Source organism: Antennarius striatus, chromosome 5 (assembly GCF_040054535.1).
Source record: "Antennarius striatus isolate MH-2024 chromosome 5, ASM4005453v1, whole genome shotgun sequence".
Taxonomy (NCBI): domain Eukaryota; kingdom Metazoa; phylum Chordata; class Actinopteri; order Lophiiformes; family Antennariidae; genus Antennarius; species Antennarius striatus.
This window is the reverse complement of record NC_090780.1, coordinates 21,147,501-21,169,118: the sequence shown is the minus strand read 5'-3', so window position 1 is coordinate 21,169,118 and position 21,618 is coordinate 21,147,501. Positions and strand designations below refer to the sequence as shown.

The 21,618-nt window shown below is 42.0% G+C and overlaps 2 protein-coding genes across 10 annotated transcripts in view; both read right to left on the bottom strand.

Annotated features, from left to right (window-relative positions):
- Positions 1 to 1,332: 1,332 nt before the first annotated feature.
- Positions 1,333 to 12,418, bottom strand: phf20a (PHD finger protein 20, a). Of its 6 annotated transcripts, XM_068315602.1 has the most exons (18): positions 12,279 to 12,417; positions 11,248 to 11,331; positions 10,321 to 10,427; positions 8,893 to 9,064; positions 8,176 to 8,260; positions 7,934 to 8,010; positions 7,254 to 7,833; positions 7,075 to 7,125; positions 6,717 to 6,980; positions 6,437 to 6,631; positions 6,228 to 6,323; positions 5,521 to 5,676; positions 4,985 to 5,166; positions 4,809 to 4,908; positions 4,021 to 4,216; positions 3,469 to 3,910; positions 3,046 to 3,226; positions 1,334 to 2,597 (listed from the first exon to the last, which is right to left on the bottom strand). In XM_068315602.1, the coding sequence occupies exons 3-18, from the start codon at positions 10,401 to 10,403 to the stop codon at positions 2,455 to 2,457; spliced, it is 3,003 nt and encodes a 1,000-aa protein (XP_068171703.1). In that variant the 5' UTR covers positions 10,404 to 10,427; positions 11,248 to 11,331; positions 12,279 to 12,417; the 3' UTR covers positions 1,334 to 2,454. The 6 variants fall into 6 exon arrangements, with proteins under 6 accessions (XP_068171704.1, XP_068171705.1, XP_068171703.1 ...); XM_068315603.1 differs by lacking the exon at positions 11,248 to 11,331 and having other exon boundaries at positions 1,333 to 2,597; positions 3,469 to 3,907; positions 12,279 to 12,418; XM_068315604.1 differs by lacking the exon at positions 11,248 to 11,331 and having other exon boundaries at positions 1,333 to 2,597; positions 6,437 to 6,625; positions 12,279 to 12,418.
- A 1,847-nt stretch (positions 12,419 to 14,265) lies between these two features.
- arhgap46a (Rho GTPase activating protein 46a) overlaps positions 14,266 to 21,618 on the bottom strand; it is a 30,836-nt gene continuing 23,483 nt past the window's right edge. For 3 of the 4 annotated variants that reach the window (XM_068315470.1, XM_068315474.1, XM_068315473.1), the window contains 7 exons: positions 20,435 to 21,095; positions 20,127 to 20,219; positions 18,031 to 18,104; positions 17,531 to 17,730; positions 16,798 to 16,889; positions 16,536 to 16,705; positions 14,266 to 16,150 (listed from right to left, as the gene is read on the bottom strand). In XM_068315470.1, coding sequence (XP_068171571.1) covers positions 15,956 to 16,150; positions 16,536 to 16,705; positions 16,798 to 16,889; positions 17,531 to 17,730; positions 18,031 to 18,104; positions 20,127 to 20,219; positions 20,435 to 21,095 — 1,485 coding nt within the window. In that variant the 3' untranslated portion in view covers positions 14,266 to 15,955. The remainder of the gene's footprint in view (positions 16,151 to 16,535; positions 16,706 to 16,797; positions 16,890 to 17,530; positions 17,731 to 18,030; positions 18,105 to 20,126; positions 20,220 to 20,434; positions 21,096 to 21,618) is intronic. The other variant, XM_068315472.1, reaches the window with a different exon arrangement.

Genomic DNA, 21,618 nt, shown 5'->3' with positions numbered 1-21,618 from the left:
CACGCGGGCGGAAGTTACGAGGTCTCACTCTGCACTGAAATAATGAACACCGAACGTTCCCCCTTAACGAGACTACGAAAGACTATAATGGTAACACCAGAAAAACAAAAACGACCGATTATTCTTGTATAAATTTTGAACTTTTAATAAATAAATAAATAAAAGTTCAAAATTCATAACTGCGTTTGACGATGTCAGTTTGTTTTTATGTCTACTAGAATTTTTTTTTTTTTTATGGAGTGATGCATCTGGAATTTGAGGAACGTCCCATTGTATTTCGGCGGTGATTCATATTATCATCTGGATTAATGTTAAGGCTTCTTTGACGAACCCCTAAAAAAGTTTATATAGTCAACAGTGGGTTCATTAAGACAACGGAAAACAATATATTTTTTAAAATGTTTTCTGTTTTCAGACAACAAAGTTAAGACAAGGTGTCAAAACCCACTGTCTCAATTATATGTTGAACATGACTATAATTTCATCTTTCATTTTACATTCAACATTTCTAATTGTTGATTCAATGATTAGTTTATTATGAATGACATATGAATTCTGATTTTCAACAGTTCAATTGCCTGGATTTTGTTAACATTTCCATATGAAGGGTACAATTTTCATGTTAATAAAATAGATTGAGATTCTCCATGATATATGTTTTTTATTCCACCGGGTGCAGTATTGCCGGTGGAATAGTGCTCAGAGTGGACTGAGGAAGACTTTTATTTTCTATGTATAGCACATTTCATACACAAAGGATAGAATTTCAAGAAAAATACCGTCCGCAGCAGAGCTTTATATCGAGCAGCACCCCTGAAGCAGTTCTCTTCAAATCAAGAAATGAACATGCTGGATTAACACAGCACAGAATGTGAACATATCAGCTGTCCTGCCCTCTCACCAAATGATACCGGATTGAATTTTGGAGCTTAACTGATTAGATTTCCCATCAAGCTTCTATTTTCAATCTGGTTATGCAACCACACAAATCTGCAATGCAATAAAAACATATTACATCAAACTGTGCATGCTCCAATCCTCTCCAGATTTCAGCTGCTATTTGTTATCAATGTTTTCGGGTCATGAGCAACAGAATTGAAGAGTTGGAATTCTAATGCCATGCTCAAAAGCTCCTAAATAGAGATGTCAAATAGCTTGTGTTAGCCAAGGGAAAAACTGACGCCAGATGACTGCAGTTCGTGTTAATCTAATTTAGCACGAGAACACAAACTGAACGTGTGCTTATTATATCTGATTCCATCTTCTAGATTAATCACAGACTAAAATATAGAATGAGAACCTATAAAATTGCACAACACATCAGGGACGGTGACAAAACAGCCAAGAACGTGTCGGTAGTGATTAATTACAATGAATTTATTTATGTACCAGCAAATCTGTTTGCATTGTTTTTGACATTTCCCTGCTCCTAAGCCAGACACTTACAGTACAGTAGCATACAATATCTGAATTTGGAGAACGTTTTCATTACACAAGAGCACATTTTTGAATAACATATTTACAAACAAAACACTGTAAATAAACAGATGAAATGCAAAAAAAAGAAGACATTTACAGTAATGACTACTTCTAAGTAGTGTTTTTGTCACTGACAAAGCACAAAATCCTAGGTTAAGAAAAGAAGACCACGTTACCGTTTTAAGTGAATATACGGTTAAGTGCTACAGCAACAATGCAAAAAAAGTAAGGTCAACAGTAACTGACAAAAATAAGTGATAAAGAGTGTATACTGATGAAACAACTGTTATGAAATAAGCACTAGTTTAAGACAAAAATAAAACATTTATTTCCAGACAAAAATAACTTCACAGTGTAGTATAAAACAAACCCTTGAGTAGGTCAACAACAAAACAGATTATTTGTAGAGGCTTCTTGTACAGCAAGACTTTCAATGTAGTACGGCATGACAAGAGACCAAAACGGAACTTTGGGTACAATGCTAAAATTGTGAAATCATTTGAAAACATTTTCAAAAATGTATTGCAAAGAGGGTATGTCGGTTCCTGAATTTGATTGATTGCAATTTTGAATATAAAGCTTGTGCATTTAACTGAGTGAGACAGGGCAACCTTAAGCAGTAGCTCAAACAAAAGGCGTTCAAAAGGTTTGGAGTTGCATGGCGAACACATAAGTGTAATCTGGTCCAAGGGACTTTCGTCTGCATTTACGAGGTTACCTTTTGTGATCGATCCTGATTCAAGATGCTAACTTTCCATAAATGTTCATATAATATTCATATATGACAGTGTCTGGCTTCAGCATTCGATTCCACCAAACCGAACTGTTTTCAAAAAGACGGCAGCGGCAGACCGATCCGAGTCTTGCATGTGCATTAATATAGATATCTATGCAGTCCAAGCGCAGGAAGTTCCTCCGATGCACTTGTTCTGCGTGCTGCGGCGGGACCGAGGCAGATCCTGTCCTCTGGCGCCCTCATGTGGAGCTCTGCAGAGCAATCTGCTGCACCTTACCCAGCTGTGTCAGAAGCAACTTCATGCGGTGTTTGAGCTGAGGCAGACGTGCCAGGGGCTCAGGAGGTTCCAGTTCCCCAGTGTAGTCCAGCCAACTCTCCAGCACTGAGGACAGCGAACAGAGAAAGCACCACAGGTTGAGCACCGTGAAAATAAATCCTGAAATGGTTCGTTTTTTATCATTTCTGCTATATATAGCCAGTATTAATTTCAAGATGTGCTTCGAAAATGAACTGCACTCTTTAAAAAAAAGAAAAGAAAAAGAAAAAGTAAACGGAGTAAAAATTTCCAAACAGCAAAAGGCAACACTCGCGCATAAAGCTGATGAATATGCAAAATGTGTTGAAGCTATGAGAAACTTTAAAAGTTACGCTATAGACACGGAGTGATTTAAAAAAGTTAAATATTTTTCCTCAAAAGAAGAAAACATGCGTTTACCAAATGACAAAAAAATATATTAAGCTTTTGACAAAAAGATGCTTATAGTCAGATGATAATAAAAGCTATAGAGAATGGGTGATTAGGTAATCAGCAAGGCCACTGCAGATCTTACCGTCCACCTCCCTCTCAATGAAGTCCATTCGGTGGGAGACCTCATCCTGAACGGCGTCTATGTGATCCAGCAGGTTGATCTGCCTCTGCTGATGCTGCCTGCTGTTATCCACAGGCTCTCCAGCATCTCTTCCCTTCCCTTCCTTCATCTCAGTCTGGAACCAAGAGCCCCCCACCAAAGCCTGGAGACATCAGAAGAAACCATTTTTATTAAAGCTAATTTTAGGAATGATTCTCTTCACCTTTCGGTGAAATCATTTTTGATGCACACAAGGCAAATAAAACCAAAACCAGATTGTTAAATCGTGCTTGCTGCTCAAACAAAGGCTGAGCTAAATCACTGAATCATTTTGTTACATTCAACGGTTTGATTAATCGACGCTCTGGCTGCACCTTTCCTGTCTGCTGTGAAATGAAGCCTAACCTTGTTAGTGGCGTCTCTTGATTTGGGTTTCTCCGTCTCCAGCAGGCTTCCATAGCGCTGCTCCCGTTCCAACAGTTCCTCCGTGCTCCTCATGCTGTCCTCCAGCTCTGAGCCCTGCCGGGTCTCCACCACCAGCCTCTGCTCCACTGCGGGGTAATACGCCCACGGTTTCTGGTAGCAATGTTCACTGGTAATGTATGAGTCTTGGAAGGACGGAAACGGGGAGGACGAGCAGGACGAAGACGGAGTGGCGACTGTGGCAGCCCGGCTCAGCTTCTCCAGCGCGTTGGACATTAAGATCTCCCCTCTGCTCATGTCCTCGTCGGGCGTCACAGGAGACGGAACTGCGTCGCTGCCACGATACGATTCAGAGCCGATCCGCGAAGTCTCGAAATCCTTCCAGGGCTCCCTCCATAGCTGCAAGTCAGGGTGAGCATTGCTTCTGGGAAGAAGAGACAGAACAAAGATGCAACAGTCGTTTATGCGTGATCCCCATTTAATTTGACTTCAGAACACCCTCAGGTCTCCTCATGCTTCATGCCGTGTGCTCACCGTAGGACGCTCATCTTGAGCTGCAGGCCGTTGAGGACCTCTACCAGGTGGTGCACGTCTCCCAGCAGCTGGTGGGTGGTGGTGATCTTCTTGGCGTTTTGGTGAGAGTAGTTCTCCTCCAGGAATGACATGCCGTACATGTGGCCATTGCTTAACCACTCCCGGTCATACCAGTAGCGCAGACTCTGCCTCTGACCTGGGAGTGATGGATGAGTTACAATCAATGAATTACACATTTGTTTTACCTCACAACCTCTATAAATGTTCGTAAATGGACTATTTTATCTTTAGCTGTTTTAAAGTGGATCCAAACGCTTTTAGGGTTGTATGACACTGAGGGACATCAATGTGCTTCAGGGTTTATCTGAAACCGAATCAATAGCGACTCTCTTCCTGCTAATTCTACATCATTGTACAGTAATTCTATAAGAATATTCTGAGCTGTGCTACAAGGACAAAGTCGACTGCGGTTAAATCCTGTCAGGAGGAAATGGAATGTATCAGAGAACAAAATGTACTGCAGTAAATACTCTAAATCATATTGACAATAAGGAAAATAGAAAATGTAATGCTGTCTAATAACTACTGAAACCTATATACATAAAAACCAACAGTGTTCCTTTTTCACTGCTACTTTCTCTGTGTCCGCTTGACAGGAAATGGCGCGAGGTCAAACGTAAGGAGGCTTGAGCTTCCCATTACCAAACAAGTTACGGAGCTTTGACCGCAACAAATCAAACTACATTTAATTCAGTGATTTATCTGACGTTGGACGCGTTGGCCCTCACCTGGTGGGTCTCTGCAGATGTAGCAGGTGTATCTGTCTGGAACATTGTCTTCTAGCAGGCCCATGCAGGTGCCGTGTTGCCAGCACAAACAATCCTCACACTGAAGAGAAGTATTTTTATATCCTGTTAAAATTTAGTGTAAAATCTTTATTCATACACATCCTGAGGTGGCCCACCTGAATCATGAAGTCATTCTCTTCTTCCACTTCACAAATACATCTCACTATCTCTTGGTCGCTCGTATCCACGGCACCTGAGTCCACACTCATGGGAGGTGTGGTGAAGTCCAAATCCGCCCCGAAGTCATCGTCACTCCACCCGCAGCTGTCGGTGGACCAGTCACTGATGCTATCCTCATCTACTTTAACGTGAACAAGAATTAGAATTGGGGATATCTCTACCAGGATTTGACTTCCTCTAACTGTTATCTCAACATCTATAGAAGTCAGTGTATGAATTACAAATAAAGCAAGCGGTAGCAGCAAAGAAAAACTCAGGATTCAATCAACCAAGCGTAAGAAAATATCTCTCAGCTGACAGCAGCAGGTTTGATTCTGCAGGTCATGATGCGTTTGGATATAAATATCAAATGAGACGCAGATGAAGCTAAAATAGCGTGATGAATTGAATCCAGAGGAAATAGCAAAATGGAAGGAAGAGGAAGCCATCTGTCGTCACACACACACACACAGACCGTCACAGCAATACGCACCATCCACATGTATCTGCTCTGAGTAGTTGTATCCAGGCCTGCGGGGGTAGGCCTCAGGCTTGTGATTGTGTGTGAGGGGGGGGTTGAATGGCAAATTCAATTTGGATGGAAGACCCAATACTGAGATGTCAATATTCTCCTCACTACCTGTGTAGTCTGTCGATACAGGGGGAGGAGGGGGGGGGAGCAGACGCAGAACAAAATGTCAACTTTGAAAATGCTAAAAACAGGAAGGCTCAGGCGGTGACAAACGGACACAACAAACACGGACAAAAGAAATAAAACTCATGAACAGTCAGGGACGATCAATTTGGTCAATTTATACTGGTCCTAATATCCAATGTGACAGGCTGCCTTTTACTGTGTGCATGCCAAGCATACGATCATACAGATGAATTTTAACTAGGAATATTCTCGGTTTTTGTGTTTTAGTGAACAATCAGTGTCACAATAAGCTCCTGCTGTTTATCGTATGTGAAAACATTATACTGTCAAAGACATGAGCCGTAGAATTCAGACTGAGGTGACAGAAGCCGGTGACAGATATGACACTTCACTCACACACAAAGACTCAGCCAACACACCAAGAGGAGTGACTGGAGTACCATATGCTTTGCAGGCGAGCCATTTCCACGATGTCGTTGAGTGTGCACATGCAGAGCAGCAGATATGTGAGCATCCCCCATGCCAGTGACCCCCCGACTTACCAGACTTGGTCTTCTTTTTCTTCTTCCTCTTCTTTAGTTTGATGCGAAGGAAGTCCTTCTGTTTTGGTTTCTCTTTCAGTTTGTCTTTGACTGACCCTGGGAAGGAAGCAGCAAGAGTTAGGCTTTGTCTGTGCACAGTTTAGACGAGTGTGATCTCTACTGAACCAACAGTGAACTCTATCGACAACTAATGAGAGGACAAAACTGACCTATGTCAAAGCAACTCTTGTCCGAGTCCTTGTCCAGCTGCCGGCATCCGTTCCTGTCCAGCTGGTTCTCCTTGCTCTTCTCCCTCAGCAGGGCCCTCTGATGATGACCCTGGCTGTTGATGACAGGTGGAGCTGATGTGCGCCTACCTGGAGTCTTCATTTCACCACGAGGCGCTGTAGCAGCTCCTACTGAGTCTAAGAGGCATTAAAACGCCATGGTGACCAAGATGAACTAAAAATATGTAATATGAGGAAGACAGGAACTAGAGAGGAAACTCACGCATAGAGGCAGAGATGGTGCGCCGTCTCTTGGGGCCATCCAGACTGGTGATGTGTTTCTCAGACGCCCTGGTGTGAACGCTCCTGGTGGGGCTACGCTCCCCTTCCAGAGGCTGCTCCTCGCCGTGGTAGTATTTCATGTGGTAGTGCAGCAGCTTGGCTTTACGGAATGACTTTGTGCAGCCGGCGGCGCTGCACTTAAACGGGTTGTGGTCCAGGTTGATGGACAGGACGGGCGGAGGTTGGTTTTTGATAACGCGATATACTAAAACACAGAACAGGACAGGTTTATGAAAGAGGTAAACGAAAGAATAAGAGTGATGGGTATTTCTTCGTTGAACACATTTTGAGTTACTCACATGGTTCTCTGCTGAATCTGTTGGGGTTATGGAAGCCCTGCTTCCTCACAGCTATCAGAGATAAAGCAAAAGCATTTACTTATTCACTGATGTCCGAGAAACAAACCGGTTGCTCTGCGTTATTTCCGCTCACTCATTTGCACATTCACACTGATTTCATTTTCTACATTAACACTTACGTTTCACAGGCTGAGGGGGCGGCACATCCGCTGCAGGCTGAGCGCTTTCCGATTGGACGTTTGACTTCTGCTCCACATCTCCATTGGATTCTGTGGTTGTCATAGTGACAGACACCAGCTCCTTCTGTGCAGATGTCTGAGCAGGCAACTCTGTGAATGGCTTAGGTGACTCTGTGTATGGCTTTGTTTCGCTCTGTTCTAGTTCGTCTATTTCCTTCTTTATCTCTCCGTTCGTTTGACATTTTCCCTCATCCTCTTCCTCCACCTTCACTCCATTTGTGAGTGTCGTCCCCTTTTCTGCGTCCCTGGGCTTGTTGTGGTCCGATTGACATAATATTCCCTCTTCCTGTTTGATTGTGGGGGCAGGCTCCATCTCGCCGTTTGTTTGCCTGTTCTTCTCGTTTACCATCGTTTCTTCACGTTCTTCATCCTCACTGTTGCTGTCCTCCTCCTGGTCGGAGGTGCTACGTCTGGCTCGCTTGTTCTTGGGGCCTCCGTTCTCATGAGGTCTCCTGTCTCTGCGGTTTGGGACCCTCCTGACCATATTCCCTTCCAAGGATCGGGGCCTGCCTCTACCACTCTTATATCACCAGGAAAAAGAGGGAAATACCAGAAAATTAATATCACAAAATGACTGAAACACACAGAGACAGTGAGTTTAATCAATAAGTGATATGCACCTCTTTAATAAAAGGCTTGACGTGTATTTCCTTCACTTTTTGGATGACACCATCATAAAACTTCACAGTATAGGATGCTGAGGGGATGAAGGAGAATCAATGAAAGCCATTTATACAATAGCAGATTTGCAAATTCAAACTTGTATAATCATTAACTCAAAGACAATGACTTCATAAATATAAATTATGGGTGATTCTAATCCAAAAAGTGACTAAAACAAAATGATTCTTATCACACCCACCATCTTTATTGACAGAAATGACTTTAGCGGGGTAGAAACGGCAGTCAGACCAGCTAGCAAGGACTTTGTCATTCACGTGAAAGCCCTGGAGAAAGAACAGTGACATAATCTCAGATTTATTGCAGACAATTTGCCAAAAATCTTATTAGAGGTGGCGCAAAGGTTACAAGCAGGTAAACACTGTAGATAATCATCTAACACGATGGTTCCCAATTTTTTTTTAGCACGACGAAACGATTTAACGTCAGACAGTATTTCCATGGACCGTCCTTTAAGGTGTGGCAGATATGTATAACAAACCAAAATGATACCGCCAGCATAAAAACTGTTTTTTCTAAATATAATAATAAACATGAATCCAATGTGTATGCAACTTCGTTAGCAGCGACCTTGAAACATCACTCCAAAATTTGTTTTTTTGTTCTTTATGCTAGCTTTAGCAGTACGGTAATGTATTCTGTGTGACCAGCTGGAGCTGCCCCATAAAGAAGGGAGTCATGTGATCGAGGCATCTTTCATCAAAAGTGACTGATAGACAGGGGAGGCGAGACAATACGGTAATGGTCCAAAACAAAACATGATTCAGAATCAGCTGATATTAATAGGAACATCTATGTGCACAAATACGTTGTGGGATAAAGGCTAAAGTTCCATTAGAAAACCCAGCGGGGGGGGAACCAGGATGTTTTTAGCGTGTGAGCAACAGTCTTCACTTACAGGTACAGGTGAATCGTCCTGCAGGCCTTGCCGCCTCAGCGTAACTCTTTCCACGGCTCTTAGGTAAGGGCTTGTCCAGTCGAACCACTCGTCGTAACGGTGGCTCCACTGGCGGTAATGGATCAGTACTTTTTCAGTGTCGTAGTCAATTTTCTCTATGTTGGCAGCATACCTATATGAAAGAGGAAATTCAATAATGGATGATTGGTGAGGGTGAGCTTAAAGTTCTTTGTCTTTATCTCAATATACCAACATAACGAGGATGGATGGTCAACAGAAACAAATGAATCCTAAAAATGCCACACACACAGAAACACACTGAAGCATTAGATGCTGCTCAATTTGAAGGGGTATATAAAATATGTTTACATTATGCTGTGTCTGAGGTTCTCCACTTATATAGATAGATGCAAATCATTCTGTTTCCCCTCAAAGCCTCTCCATTCTTTATCAGTGATCGATAAAAATGAAAACCAGAGGCAGTGAAAATTGTTCAGAAAATTGCTGATGAAAAGAACACAGTGCACAAAAAATTAAATGGAATCCCATGTCATGTAACGTCAATGGTCAATTTTATCTTCCTAGTGGAACTGTAGCACCAAGACAACTTCAGCGTGGCCCTTTTTCAACCCACAGTTTGATTCTATACAAAATTATGACTTTCAAAGTCACCATCACTGTTTGATCTCAACAACACACACAGCTGGAGTTTAGTTCATGGATATGGGAGGGCGTGAGGATGGAGGAAGTTGATTCTGAATGGATCTGGCTCTTTATTCTCTTCTTGCTGTGGTTTGATTTATTAAATGTTGATTTTTAGGACAGGCAGACAAATCAGAGGAGCATTTTCTCACCCAATGAAAATACTGTAATATTAAATACTGCACAGATAGACCGCTCAGAGGAAGACTCACTCGTAACGAGCATGAAGCACTCGCCATACAACATAAATATGGCCACATGCTTTCTATGAATTCTCTGGATAATGAGCCTTTCTAATCACGTAGCCTCAATCATCTGTTTAGCACACTTTGTACACAGAAGCTAACAGGGGGCTGCTCATATAATTCCAATACGGAACTGATTTAGATTTTTGAATCCACACGTTGAGATCCTTCGGGTAATGTCCAAGAACTTTTCAGGACAGCTGTGCATATATGAAGGGGGTTATGTGGTAACCCTGTGATTAGTTTGGAGAGTTCTCTGACTCTTGCAAAATGTCAGCTGTTATTGGAGGCAGAATAATCTCACTGTTGCCTGATGGTTGCTGGCAATTGAGCAATAATGTTTCTGTGGGATTCTTTGTCTTCTACTGTTCGATATACAAAAAGAGCAGCGAACCCAGATCCGAAAAGAAGATAACAATGATTCATGACAGATAGTGAATAGTTTGAAGGATGGAGAAGAATGAGTGAGGCCATGACTCACCAATTTTTGAGGTTGTCTCTGGCCTCAAGCTGAGCTCCCACCTCAAATGTAATTCCTCTTCTGGTGGGGGGCGTCTTACTCATACTGCCCACATCAAGGCTCCCTTCCTGTACACACATACACAAGATTAACCTATAAACATACTAATCTATGCAACAACTATATGACCAACATATGTGACCGTCAAGACGTCACAGGAGGCTGCCTCGACTATTTCAGGTCACCACTAACAATTATTTTACCATAAGAATTACAGCTGTGAAGCTTGGTTATTATTATTTTTCCTGCCAAGCATATACATTTCCATAAATGTATCAACGCACAGCACAATGGAAGCTGACATTATCACTGTAGATATCATGGTGAGCCATGCCCATCAAATGGTGGTGAAATGTACAACTATAAGATGTTCACTGATCAGTAGTTGAGACAACACTGGAGTCTGCTGACATCCTCATTTATGTTCCACAGATGATCAAAATGAGCCACAATTGATTAATACTCATTATGAAATCACAATGACAAAAGTACAATAAAATAAAATCGCACGTTAACTTGTACATAGCTTTAATTTGCACATCTAAGCACCGACCATTAACGCTACACGAATCAGCCACTTACGCAATCTTGCACCAAGATCATACTCGACCTACCCAAACAGATTATTGTTTAAAATTGGGTCATCTTCTGTACGATCTCTTTTTTTTTTTTAAAAAAAGAGCTTCTAATCCACTGGTGATGTAATAAAAGAACTGGGTGGAGGGTGATAATGGTTTTGTCTTGCATGTAAAATATTGATTCCACACGGAAAACAGCGATTTGTTGTTTTTTTTTTGGTGTCCAAAACACATTAAAAATGAGGAAGGACTGAGAAATCGATGCAATTAGGAAAGATGAACGAATTGAATCATATCAAAAACGTCTTACTCTCGTCCATGTTTTAGCTGATCCGGTTCTCGAGTGGTTTTCGGTGTCTCCCACACACCGGACACTACTCAGCCCACGTGTTTTCTAGTCAGGCGATGTCACGCATAGACACAATAGGAGACAATGAAAAAAAAAATACACACTTCTGATTATCAAATCTGATTGGGGCCGATATATTGCATCATTTTAACGATGAGATAAAATCGTATCCATTAAAAGGAAATATTAATTTAAATAAAAACAAAACAGTATTCTTCGACCTACAGAGACAGACGATAAGCGACAAGACGCTGTAAGATGCCAAAATAAAATAAACGGAGCGTAACTGTTATCACTTCAAAGGGCACGGTGATCAAACGTTATATTAAAATTGTTATTTGAATTGTAGGTAAATAATGTGAATGTGAAAATCAGCGGAGACGCCCAACACTTTTTTTTTTTTTTTTTTTTTAAATTCAGGCACAACTTCAACGGGAAGACTGGCCTCGTGTTACCGAGCACATCCGTTTGTTGAACCCGTCAAATAATACAGCACTTTATTGTGTTGTGTTTTATAACTAATGGGCGTAACCCAAAAAGATATCGTCGTTTACGTGAACGCGTCGGGAAAATATGACTGGTCAAAATATTCTGGCGTGGGCGGAATCCTCGCTTCTGATTGGCAGATCCGGCTGTCTGTCAAACCGAGACTCGGGGCCTTGAGCTAGGCCTAGTTTGAAACAGTTTTCCTGTTGAGCACGAGCGGCATGGAAATGTACAGCATTAAACTTCCTCTAGCTGACAAACAACGAAGAAATTTGAAAGAGCAAAACGCAAAAGCGAAAAGGAAATAGCAAATACGTCATTAACAGAACACACATATGTAAATACAGAACATTTTTCCATCTACTTCGTCACGTTTGTTTTGAACTCAAAAAGCCGACATGCGGCGGCACCACACTACCAGCGTTGTTGATGTGCCCGCCAAACGAGTGTCTTCCGCGATGTTTTAACGACTGAAGCAAATATAACGTCCACTTTGAGACTCTTACCTGTTGTTCTGTCACTCTTTGTCCGGTTAAGTGTAAAATGTGCAGTGTAATCCTTCCAAAGTGCAGATATTGCCGCCTCCGTCTGTCTAGTCCAGATCACGCAGTTGAATTTCTCTTGCTTGCATTCGCCACCGGCGCGGGTACTGCTGGCGCGTCACTGCGCATGCGCGGTTTCTATTGTTTATTATTTATTTACTAGAAACGCTATTAAAATTTTATGTGAATTTATTTTTGTCAAAGTATTTTTTAAAAAAAAGATGAATACATCACATCAATTTTATTTCTAAATTGACTCGAATGGAGGTGATAAGCTTATAAAACATCGCATGCTGTCTCTACCAACAGTAAAAGTCAGTGCATTAGGGAATCAGTTCTGAACCACATTGAACCAATACACTACTACTGTCCTGAGCTTTAGAATGACCACCAGCGTATTTGAGTCTGGTATGAATGTCTTTAGGAGATATTTTAATACTCATGGAGCGACGCCACCTTCCTCACGCCCCTATCCGGCTGGGATGGGCTCCAGCACCCCGCGACAGCGGATAATGACGATGAATGAATGAAAAAGGGAGTGTGCTTAATGAAAGAGGGCGCCATTTGGGTTCTTTTGCACCTGTTTGTACTCCTGTGACTCATTCCAGTCCTGCAGGCTGAGGACAGAGGTCTGACTCCACTGTGCTGATGATATGATCGCAGGAGCAGCATTTGCATGTCAATCATTTGCATAAAAGGACAAAGAGATATGTAGTGGTGTAAAAAGTGAGAATGATGTCAATGCATAGTAACCAAAGACTTCTATTTGCTCATGCTGACGTCTATACAGGTACAAATAAACCTGCTAAATAGAAATAAAAGACTGGCATCTGTGGAAGCAAAAATATAAACTACTTGTCAGGAATCTTTTTTCTGTTTGTTGTTTGTCTAACACATTACTCCTGAACCCTTTTAGCAGGCTTTCCAGAGAAATGCTGATGAATGAGAAGCATAAAACCTTTTTGTTTCTTTGTTCAAGCAAAAGGAAGTTTGCACTGGTGAATAAAAATGTAATTATATTATACAAAAATACGGACAAAGCAGAAACACTTAAAAAACATATGTTCTGATTTTTTAAATTGATTTAAAAATGAGTAATTGTGTAATAAACTATTTATTTGCAGTGAGATTAAGGAAATATTACAGTGATAACTTAATGTATTGTGATAGATTATGGTTAAAATGGATTATTTCCACCATTTTGAAGATTAAAACCCTACCTCCTGCGATATTATAATTGTTTTTGATGCCTGATATAATTAATTACAGTACATCAAATTTGTCAGCGTAATTTCGTGATTTACACGGATACAAAGTGGTCTATTTATAATGCCAGGAGGAATTTATGTATTTTGTCATGACATATATGCCATATTTTGTGAATTCTAAAGGTATTTTACCTATCAGGTTATGCAGAAGTTATAATCAGTTAAAAAACCTTTATACAGTACATAATGACACAATAGTTTAGTCATTAAACAAAACTAGAGGTATGAATACATTCTTTAATATCATTAAGTCACGTCAAAACATCCCTGCTTTGATTGCACTAAAATGAACATTTATTCTAGGAAAAATATAATATCAGCGCCTAAAAGCACTTTAGACAAAATAGTAATGATTTGATCTCTCGCAGCTGCTCTATGTTTAACTGGGAGACAGAAATGCGACTTTTAAGTAAGTCTTGGTCAACCCAATCAACATTTTATTAATCAGTGCATCAAGTAACTTCTTTCAAGTGTGTACTATTTTGCCATACAAGTAGCAACTGCACAATTATTCTGAATTTAACCTTTACAAGAAGGAATCTAACTACTCATCGGTAACATTTATCAAGTGGTCTCAACTTCCTGTTGTTCCCTACTTTAGTTCCTCTTTGGCAGTCTTATTTCTGCAATCCGCCATTAAAATAGAACGGGTCCCAAAAAAACAAGACAGAAACAGTTCAATCTACAATTCAACAAACCTTTATTTATGGACATCCGTTCCATAACAAGACGGTATGCAAACACACATATACACACATGGAAAGTAGTTTGAATCAGTCCTATGTTCAAAAGGCAGGTGGTTACAGCAGAGTAACAGTTAATTACAAAACAACGCTTTATTGCTCCTTACAGCATCTGACTTAACCCTTAACCTGGATCATTAGAATACACTTAAAGAGTGTTAATCCTATTTACATGCAGAATTTATTTACATTGGCAAAGCCTGAGAGGGTTCACAAAAAAGCTTCATCTACATTCCCATAGTGCTCGAGCAATACTCCATCCTCAGTACAGGTGTGTTCGTTCAAATTTTCAGTCTGTGAGGGAGGCCGTGTGCAGTTATCACATCCAACACCCGTTTCATGATTTGACCTGAGCCAAAAAACATACAGACCAAAAAACAAAGGAGAACACAATTCCAATTGAAGGACTTATCGATACCAGAGCAACAGAATAATCAGTTGAATAAACTTCCACACTGTTACGACATAACCGCAATAACAACACTCTTGTCAGGATTCACTTGAGTGTCAACAGCTGAAAATTAAAGCACTTCAATGTTTATTTACTGTAATGCCGTCACACAATTAAAGAGGTTTCTGCACATCAGTTCAGTGTGTGCTTTAAAATGACAACTCTGTTCAAAATGTCAGAACCTGAAACACACACACAGATTGGCTATTAGTACAACTCAAAACAGCACAGGCAAGCTTATTAATGAGACACAATACAATAGTTTTCTTTTAAGTTTCATATTTTCGATTTTTCTGTACATGACAAAAGGCTGTCTTTCGCTCACACTCTGACAGTCACACACAAACACACTTGAAGGAAAGTAGACTTAAAAAGAAGCAGTTTGAACATGACTATCTGTTCTTTAGATGTGAAAGCAAATACTTTTTTGAAGCAAATACTGTAAGACTTTAACTTAACACAGCTCAGACGTCCAATGAATCTTTAATGCTACTCTATCACTTGTTTTCACATGCAGCAGTTTTGAAAAAGTCATGAAAGAAAGGTAGTTAACTTCTGTGTCAAAAACAGTGAAACCTAAGGTCTTAGGGATCGTCTCTTAAGCCGTTTTCACATATGAACACCTGACATCTTCAGGAGTCGACCTTTCACACATGTAGAGATTGTCCAGGTCAGATATATTCTCACCTACAACACTCACACAAGAGTAGGGGGAAAGACTCATATTTAATTACGACTGAAAATTGTGGAAAGCAATATACAGGCAGAGAGCATAAAGCAGTTAAGACTCTGTGAAACATAATGACATGTGAGTTCTCCAGACATCGTCCTGCTCTTTTCACACAGTACTTTCAGACTTTGCACTCGGGAACTGGGGGGGTAAAGTACTGTTAACATCTGGGCCAACCCCTTCAGAAATGTTTGTTTACAGGTACAGCTCGTCCCGGCAGTGTGAGGGAAAAGTACAGGGCAGCAGTGTGTTCTGGTTTGGTTATAAAGCAAGTGAGAATAACTTCCAAGCTGTTTTCACACTTTGACTTGTGAGTTGTGTAATATTTATTTACCAAAGCGTTTCCAGTGTGGTCTGAACAGAAACAGTGTTAATGCTTATTTAATGTGTAACTGGAGATGCTAGAGGGTGAATTCAGCATCCAGCAGGGGCTCTGTGGTCTACAGTGTCTAAACCACGCCTTCAATGAAACTGGTGTCCAGGTGAACGATGAGCATTCTCAGGAAGGACATCTCCTTGCGAGTGTTCTCGAAGATGATCCGAGGGTCGTCAGACTTGCATCGAAGGCAGTTGGGGGCCATCACCATGGCCAGGTTGTTCACATCCATTTTGGTTATGGCCACGTTGGACGGCTGAGCAAATACCTACAGATAACCGGGTAATGGAAATGATCATGTGTTAGAATTTCAGTTTAGGTTTTCCTCCTGTGAAGTAGTTTGTGTTTTTAGTTTACATTTTTTTCAGTTTCAAGGGTTAAAAATCTGCTAAAAAAACAAATATAGTTCTTCTTTAGTTCTATCATTGATTAGTTATTATTATAGTAAAATAAATCTGGAACAAAAAACCTGCTAAAAAATAAGTATAGTTCTTCTTTAGGTCTATATTGCATTAGTTACTTTAATAAAATAAATCTGGAATAAAAAAAAAAAGCTGGGGTTAAAGGTTGTGCAGACATCATCATATTAGTGTTACCGGAATGATAAGCATGGCTTGTTTGAGATTATAAATCTTGGTTAACATTCTGATTACCTGCAGGAAGTGGATGAAGTAACAGAGCACCAGCCTGTTGAGCTCAGGCAAAGACTTCACAACAGCGATGGCCGCCGCCGGGTCGTCACAGTTACTGACACACTGCTTGTAGAAGTCCATTGGGATGAGAGGCTCCTCAAGCTCCCGATACCACAGTTTCATTAGGGAGGCTGGATCGGAAAAACACACATTTAATATTCATGCTAGGGTACACACACTCCAAACAAACCAGTGGTTTAATACAAAACACAGCCGTCCTCACCTGGAACGTTGGGATCAGAAAGATTCTCTGGGATCCTCCACTGGTCTACCTGAAGCTTCAATGCATTCACTTCGTCAATGTCTCCAGGCACCCTGAAAATAAAGCAAAACATGTCAGTACCTCTAAATGGCCACCAGAGGGAGCTCTTCCTCTACCGTAATATAATCTGCCTGTCTTAATCCATTACTTGAACACACTCATCCGGCTTCAAATGTCACCCAGAGTTTTTCTAAGCAGCTCCCTCCTTAGAAATAAAGAGAGTAAATCTAAAATAACCATATAAAACATTGTTCAGGAAAGTCTCTATGCAGGAACTTCACATGCTGATCTGTGTATTGTGCCTCTGATGAACCAGAACGCTTTTCAAAGCAAATCAAGACGCTACAAAATTAAATCTGCCGGAGAAACTCTTACATAAACATACAGCCGTGAAGCTCCTCTGTGCTTGTGAGATCAAGCGGTCGAGTAAACGCATATTATGAAGTACCAAATTAAACAGCGCTGTCTCAAGGGTTGTGTTTGTTCTGCTGTCTGTTGTGTGTACTGTACACAGGGAGAGCCTGCTTTGAAATACAGGATACAGGAGACCACACACATTTGTTTATACACACTATACATGCAATAAAACCCAGACAAACACAGTGGATCAAATCCCCCTGCTAATTTTCTAAACTGCACCTCACATTTTACTCGGGCTGAACCATGTAATTGGCCGCGTTATGGCCTACCGTACCTGAAGATGCCCTCTGTTTGAGCACCGCCCAGAGCCAAGACGTACTGGGAGAGCTGGACTTGAACCCAGGGCAGCTTCCTGTCAGGGAAGAGCTCTTGCTGCCGTTCCATCACCTCCTCCAGAGAGCTACCGAACAGGGAGGGAGTGACGATGGCCCGCCGACTGTGGTCGATCTCCTCTAAGGTGGGCTTGCGTAGCCCCTGGAGGGGTGAGGAGTGAAAGAAGATTTACTACCTGGGCATGTCTGGGACGATCACGCTAATCACGGCTTTGTCTGCAGCTGTGCTGCTATGACTGGTTCTGTGTTTACGTCTCTTCCTATGACTGTGTCAGCATGCCTGTAATCATGTGACAGTATCTGGGATGAGTTAGCTCCTAAATCACACCCACTGACATTGCTTGAGTCTATTGTCGTCATGTGAGTGACATGCATTTACATGCAGTGATGTAAAAACGACATCTTGAGATCAACTGCCCCCTTGTTGCTTCTTCCAGCTCACCTTTTTTCCTCCTGTGATTGCCACCTTCTGCAGTTTGCGATGGCAGAACTTGGCGTATGTACTAATGGGAAGACCTGTATGTCAACACATAGAGACAAGTCAGGATTATAGCACCAGGAATTGCTTAAGACACAAATTAATAATAGTTTAAATCCTTTCCCACAAGCAGAAAGGCAGTAGCAAACTGAAGAGACATGTTGACGTGGTTCTGGTGTTTGGAGATTAGAGCAAGCTCGACTAAATGTCAGGGAGATTCTAGATTTACGGCTGTTGAACAAAAGCTTTCCAGCCTACCCGAGCAACACTCAGGTGATTCATCAACACGCAGACACAAGGAGAAGAAGAAGAAAATGAGAAACACAGACGCTCCCTGTTTGCTGCTCGCTCTGAGCAGCGACTGTAGGACCTAGATCTATTTTGGAAGCGCCTGCATGAGAGAGACAACGTTATTTTCTAGGGCACAAAGTATTTCAAAAAGACGCAAGCACCAGACGAACTCCTAAAAAGTCGAGAGACTCTGAACACTTGTAGATCTCAAACAAAAAGCCAACAGCAGACCTTGATTCCCGGGTTATTGAGTGCGCTCGTGAAAATAAATCTTCCCTTTCTGTCATTGCTGTGGTAACTTGGATTTACAGCAAACATTGAGCTCTCGAGGGGTAAATTCTACCTTCCCAGAATCTTCGATGTATCAGCTACTGGAATAAGCCTGGAATGGAAAAAACACCTGAGTGAATTTAAAATAAAATACGACTAACAAACACTTTACAGCATGTTTCTACACTCAAAAGCCCCACAGTTAGGCCAAACAGGTGACTCCCATCTATAATTATATCTCATTAGAGAGATCATATCAATCATTTGCCCTTAATCTCACAACTCCCAACACCGAAGAAGATGCAGTCTTAAACATAAGAAAAGAATAAGGGTGCAAAGCCTTTTGCACAGAAGTGAGAAAGGACTTCAATACTACTGGTGGTCTATATTTACAGCATGAAAACAACAACAACAACCACGCAACCACAGGTGCTTGGAACTACAAGTGTGTCTGAAGCTTGACGGTGTTGAACTGGGCTGAAAATGGCAGTGCACCTGTCTACACTTGACACAAAGTGAAACTCAACAACAACACAGGGCCATTAAAGAATATTAGGAGACTACTCCAGTCTGGGTTACTGTTTAGGAAACAAATCTGCACTTACATAAGCGCCAGCAGAGACCGACGCGCTCACAAGACCCAAGCTCAAAGACGTCTATATTCTAACTCGGACTCCCGACAAGAGGCCTCCAGTTCCCTCATGTGACTCCTACCGTTCACAGCTGCTCATTCCTCTGGTCAGACACAATGCATGTCTTCCAGGGTCCCCATCCATCAAACAAACAGCAGCTTTCATTATGGGTTTTTTATCAGAGTAGTTTCCCCCCCCCCCTTGTTGGCGTTCATCAAGATTTCTCCCTCTAAAGGGACCAGGAGTTAGTCAGACCCTCGTCTTAGAACTCTTAGTCAGTCGAACTCTTTTCAGGACAAAGAAGAGTCTGAGTCACTAACGTATAACATGTTAGGCCACTTCTGTGGTGTCTACAGCACGTGAAATGGGTTCTTCTCTGGTGATGTCATCCTGGAGAGTCAGAAATGTGGGTTGTTTGAATGAGGTCACATGACTATGAGTAGGTATCCCCTAAAAAGGCTGTGTGACGTGGAGAGAGATCATGACTGTGACTCACAGTGTGCCCCATTGTGGCCCAAAACTGTATGAAATTCTCACCCTACATAGATTTTTCCAGCTCAGCTTCCTGTCAAACACATTCATTGTGTTTGCGAGAGCAGCAACATGAACTCATTTCATGAACACAGCTCTGTATTTTCCATCCCGGATGGAGGGGGTCCCACTACAGGGAGCGATATGTTATATTTGTGATGGCTTGCATTGCTTAGAGAGTCGAGGTTTTGAAGAAACTACAAAAACATCTTCAGGACTCTCTCCCCTGCCCAGAATACATTGAGGTCTGTCAAACAAATTCGCTGGTCCTAATGGCTATTACAAGAGATCCAAGGTTTCAGATTTTAAAGCAAATAAATGATGATATATTTTTACCCTCTTCCTCATCTGTATTCTGTTTCCGTTTCTTTCTGGACTTGGAATTCTTTTTGAGCTTTAAGTCCTGCTGATCCAAAATGAACTGAGTCACTAGAAAAGAGAAGAAATCGAAGATCACATTTCTGATGAGTGGTTGGTAAATTCAAGATTGACAATAACATTTTTTTGTTAATATTCCACAAGAACACAAAAATGTTAGACAATATTAATGTGACTTCCTGAAGTGATCTATCTTTCCGGAATGCACGGACAATTATAATGATTTGACAACACAGGGAGGTACAAAAGAAAGATAGATAACCCACCCTGTTGCTCAGTCTGAGACTCACGTTTCTTGTCGCTGGTGGGCTCCGTGTGTCTCTGGATGTATCCCTCCAGGTAACAGCGGAACTTTGGCGAGGGGGCGAAGAATGCCAAGTTGACGGCCATCAGTTCCCATCCGGCCGCCAAACTTCTGGGGCTGGCGTTACCCGTGGTCTGTCGCACAAGCTGCACGAACAACTCGTCCCGCAGCCCTGGCATGTCCCAGCATTTGGTGACAATGAGTAGAGCGCAGTGACGGCGGTCCAGACGTGAAGGCCTGTCTCCCATGTAGGCCTGCACCAGCTTGAACATCTCGCAGGCCTCTTTTCGGACGGCGCGGTTGCTGGTGACGAGCATAGGTTTTTTGATGGAGCCGCGGTTCCAAGAGAGCATGTTGGCGATGGAGACGCGACGCCGAAACAGGCCTTGCGTGTGCATGTTGAGGTGCTTGCTGGCCCAGTCCTCCATGCCCATCGCTGGAGGTGGGTGCTGCCGCATTGTGGCGTAGGAGAGCTGGTAGGTGGATCCCCTTTCTCCAGTCCCGTCACTTCCCTCTCTGTTCTCATGGCTGGCGGGTCGGTGAGGGCCGAGAGAAGACGTCCGCCCGTCCACCATGCCCTTCTTCCTGCTCTCCAGCTGATTCTGCAGCTCTAGGGTGCCCACCTGTGAGAAGAACAGAAGGTAGATGTGAGATAGCAGATTTACATAAAGGAAGAAGAGTAGATGAAGAAGAGACGGCGGGAGTGCGGTAAGACTGCAACAGAGGTAAAAAATGTTTGTGCAGCTGCAGACATTGACTGTGACACAGTAACAGCTGGGCTGCCTTCCACCTATTGTGTTCGGCTCGGCTCGGCAGCGATTGGGCTTTGAGGGTTTTCCACCACTATACTTTTGGTACGGTACCCTTGGAAACCGTACATAACCCATAATGACTGCACCTAAACCCAAGATCTGTTTAACGTCTCTACGGCAGACAGTGCTCTAAATGCAGCCAGGAGCAGACTCACATTTCCAGCTGTTGGGAATCAAAAGGGTTGACTTACATTATCTTGAAATGTTGTTTGGATATTTACTAATGCCCTGTTGATGGGCAAAGTTTGATAACAGCACAAACTGAACCGGACTGCTTGATAGAAATAAGGCCTGATAAGGATTAAACCAGTAAAGACATCTTCTCTGAAACTGG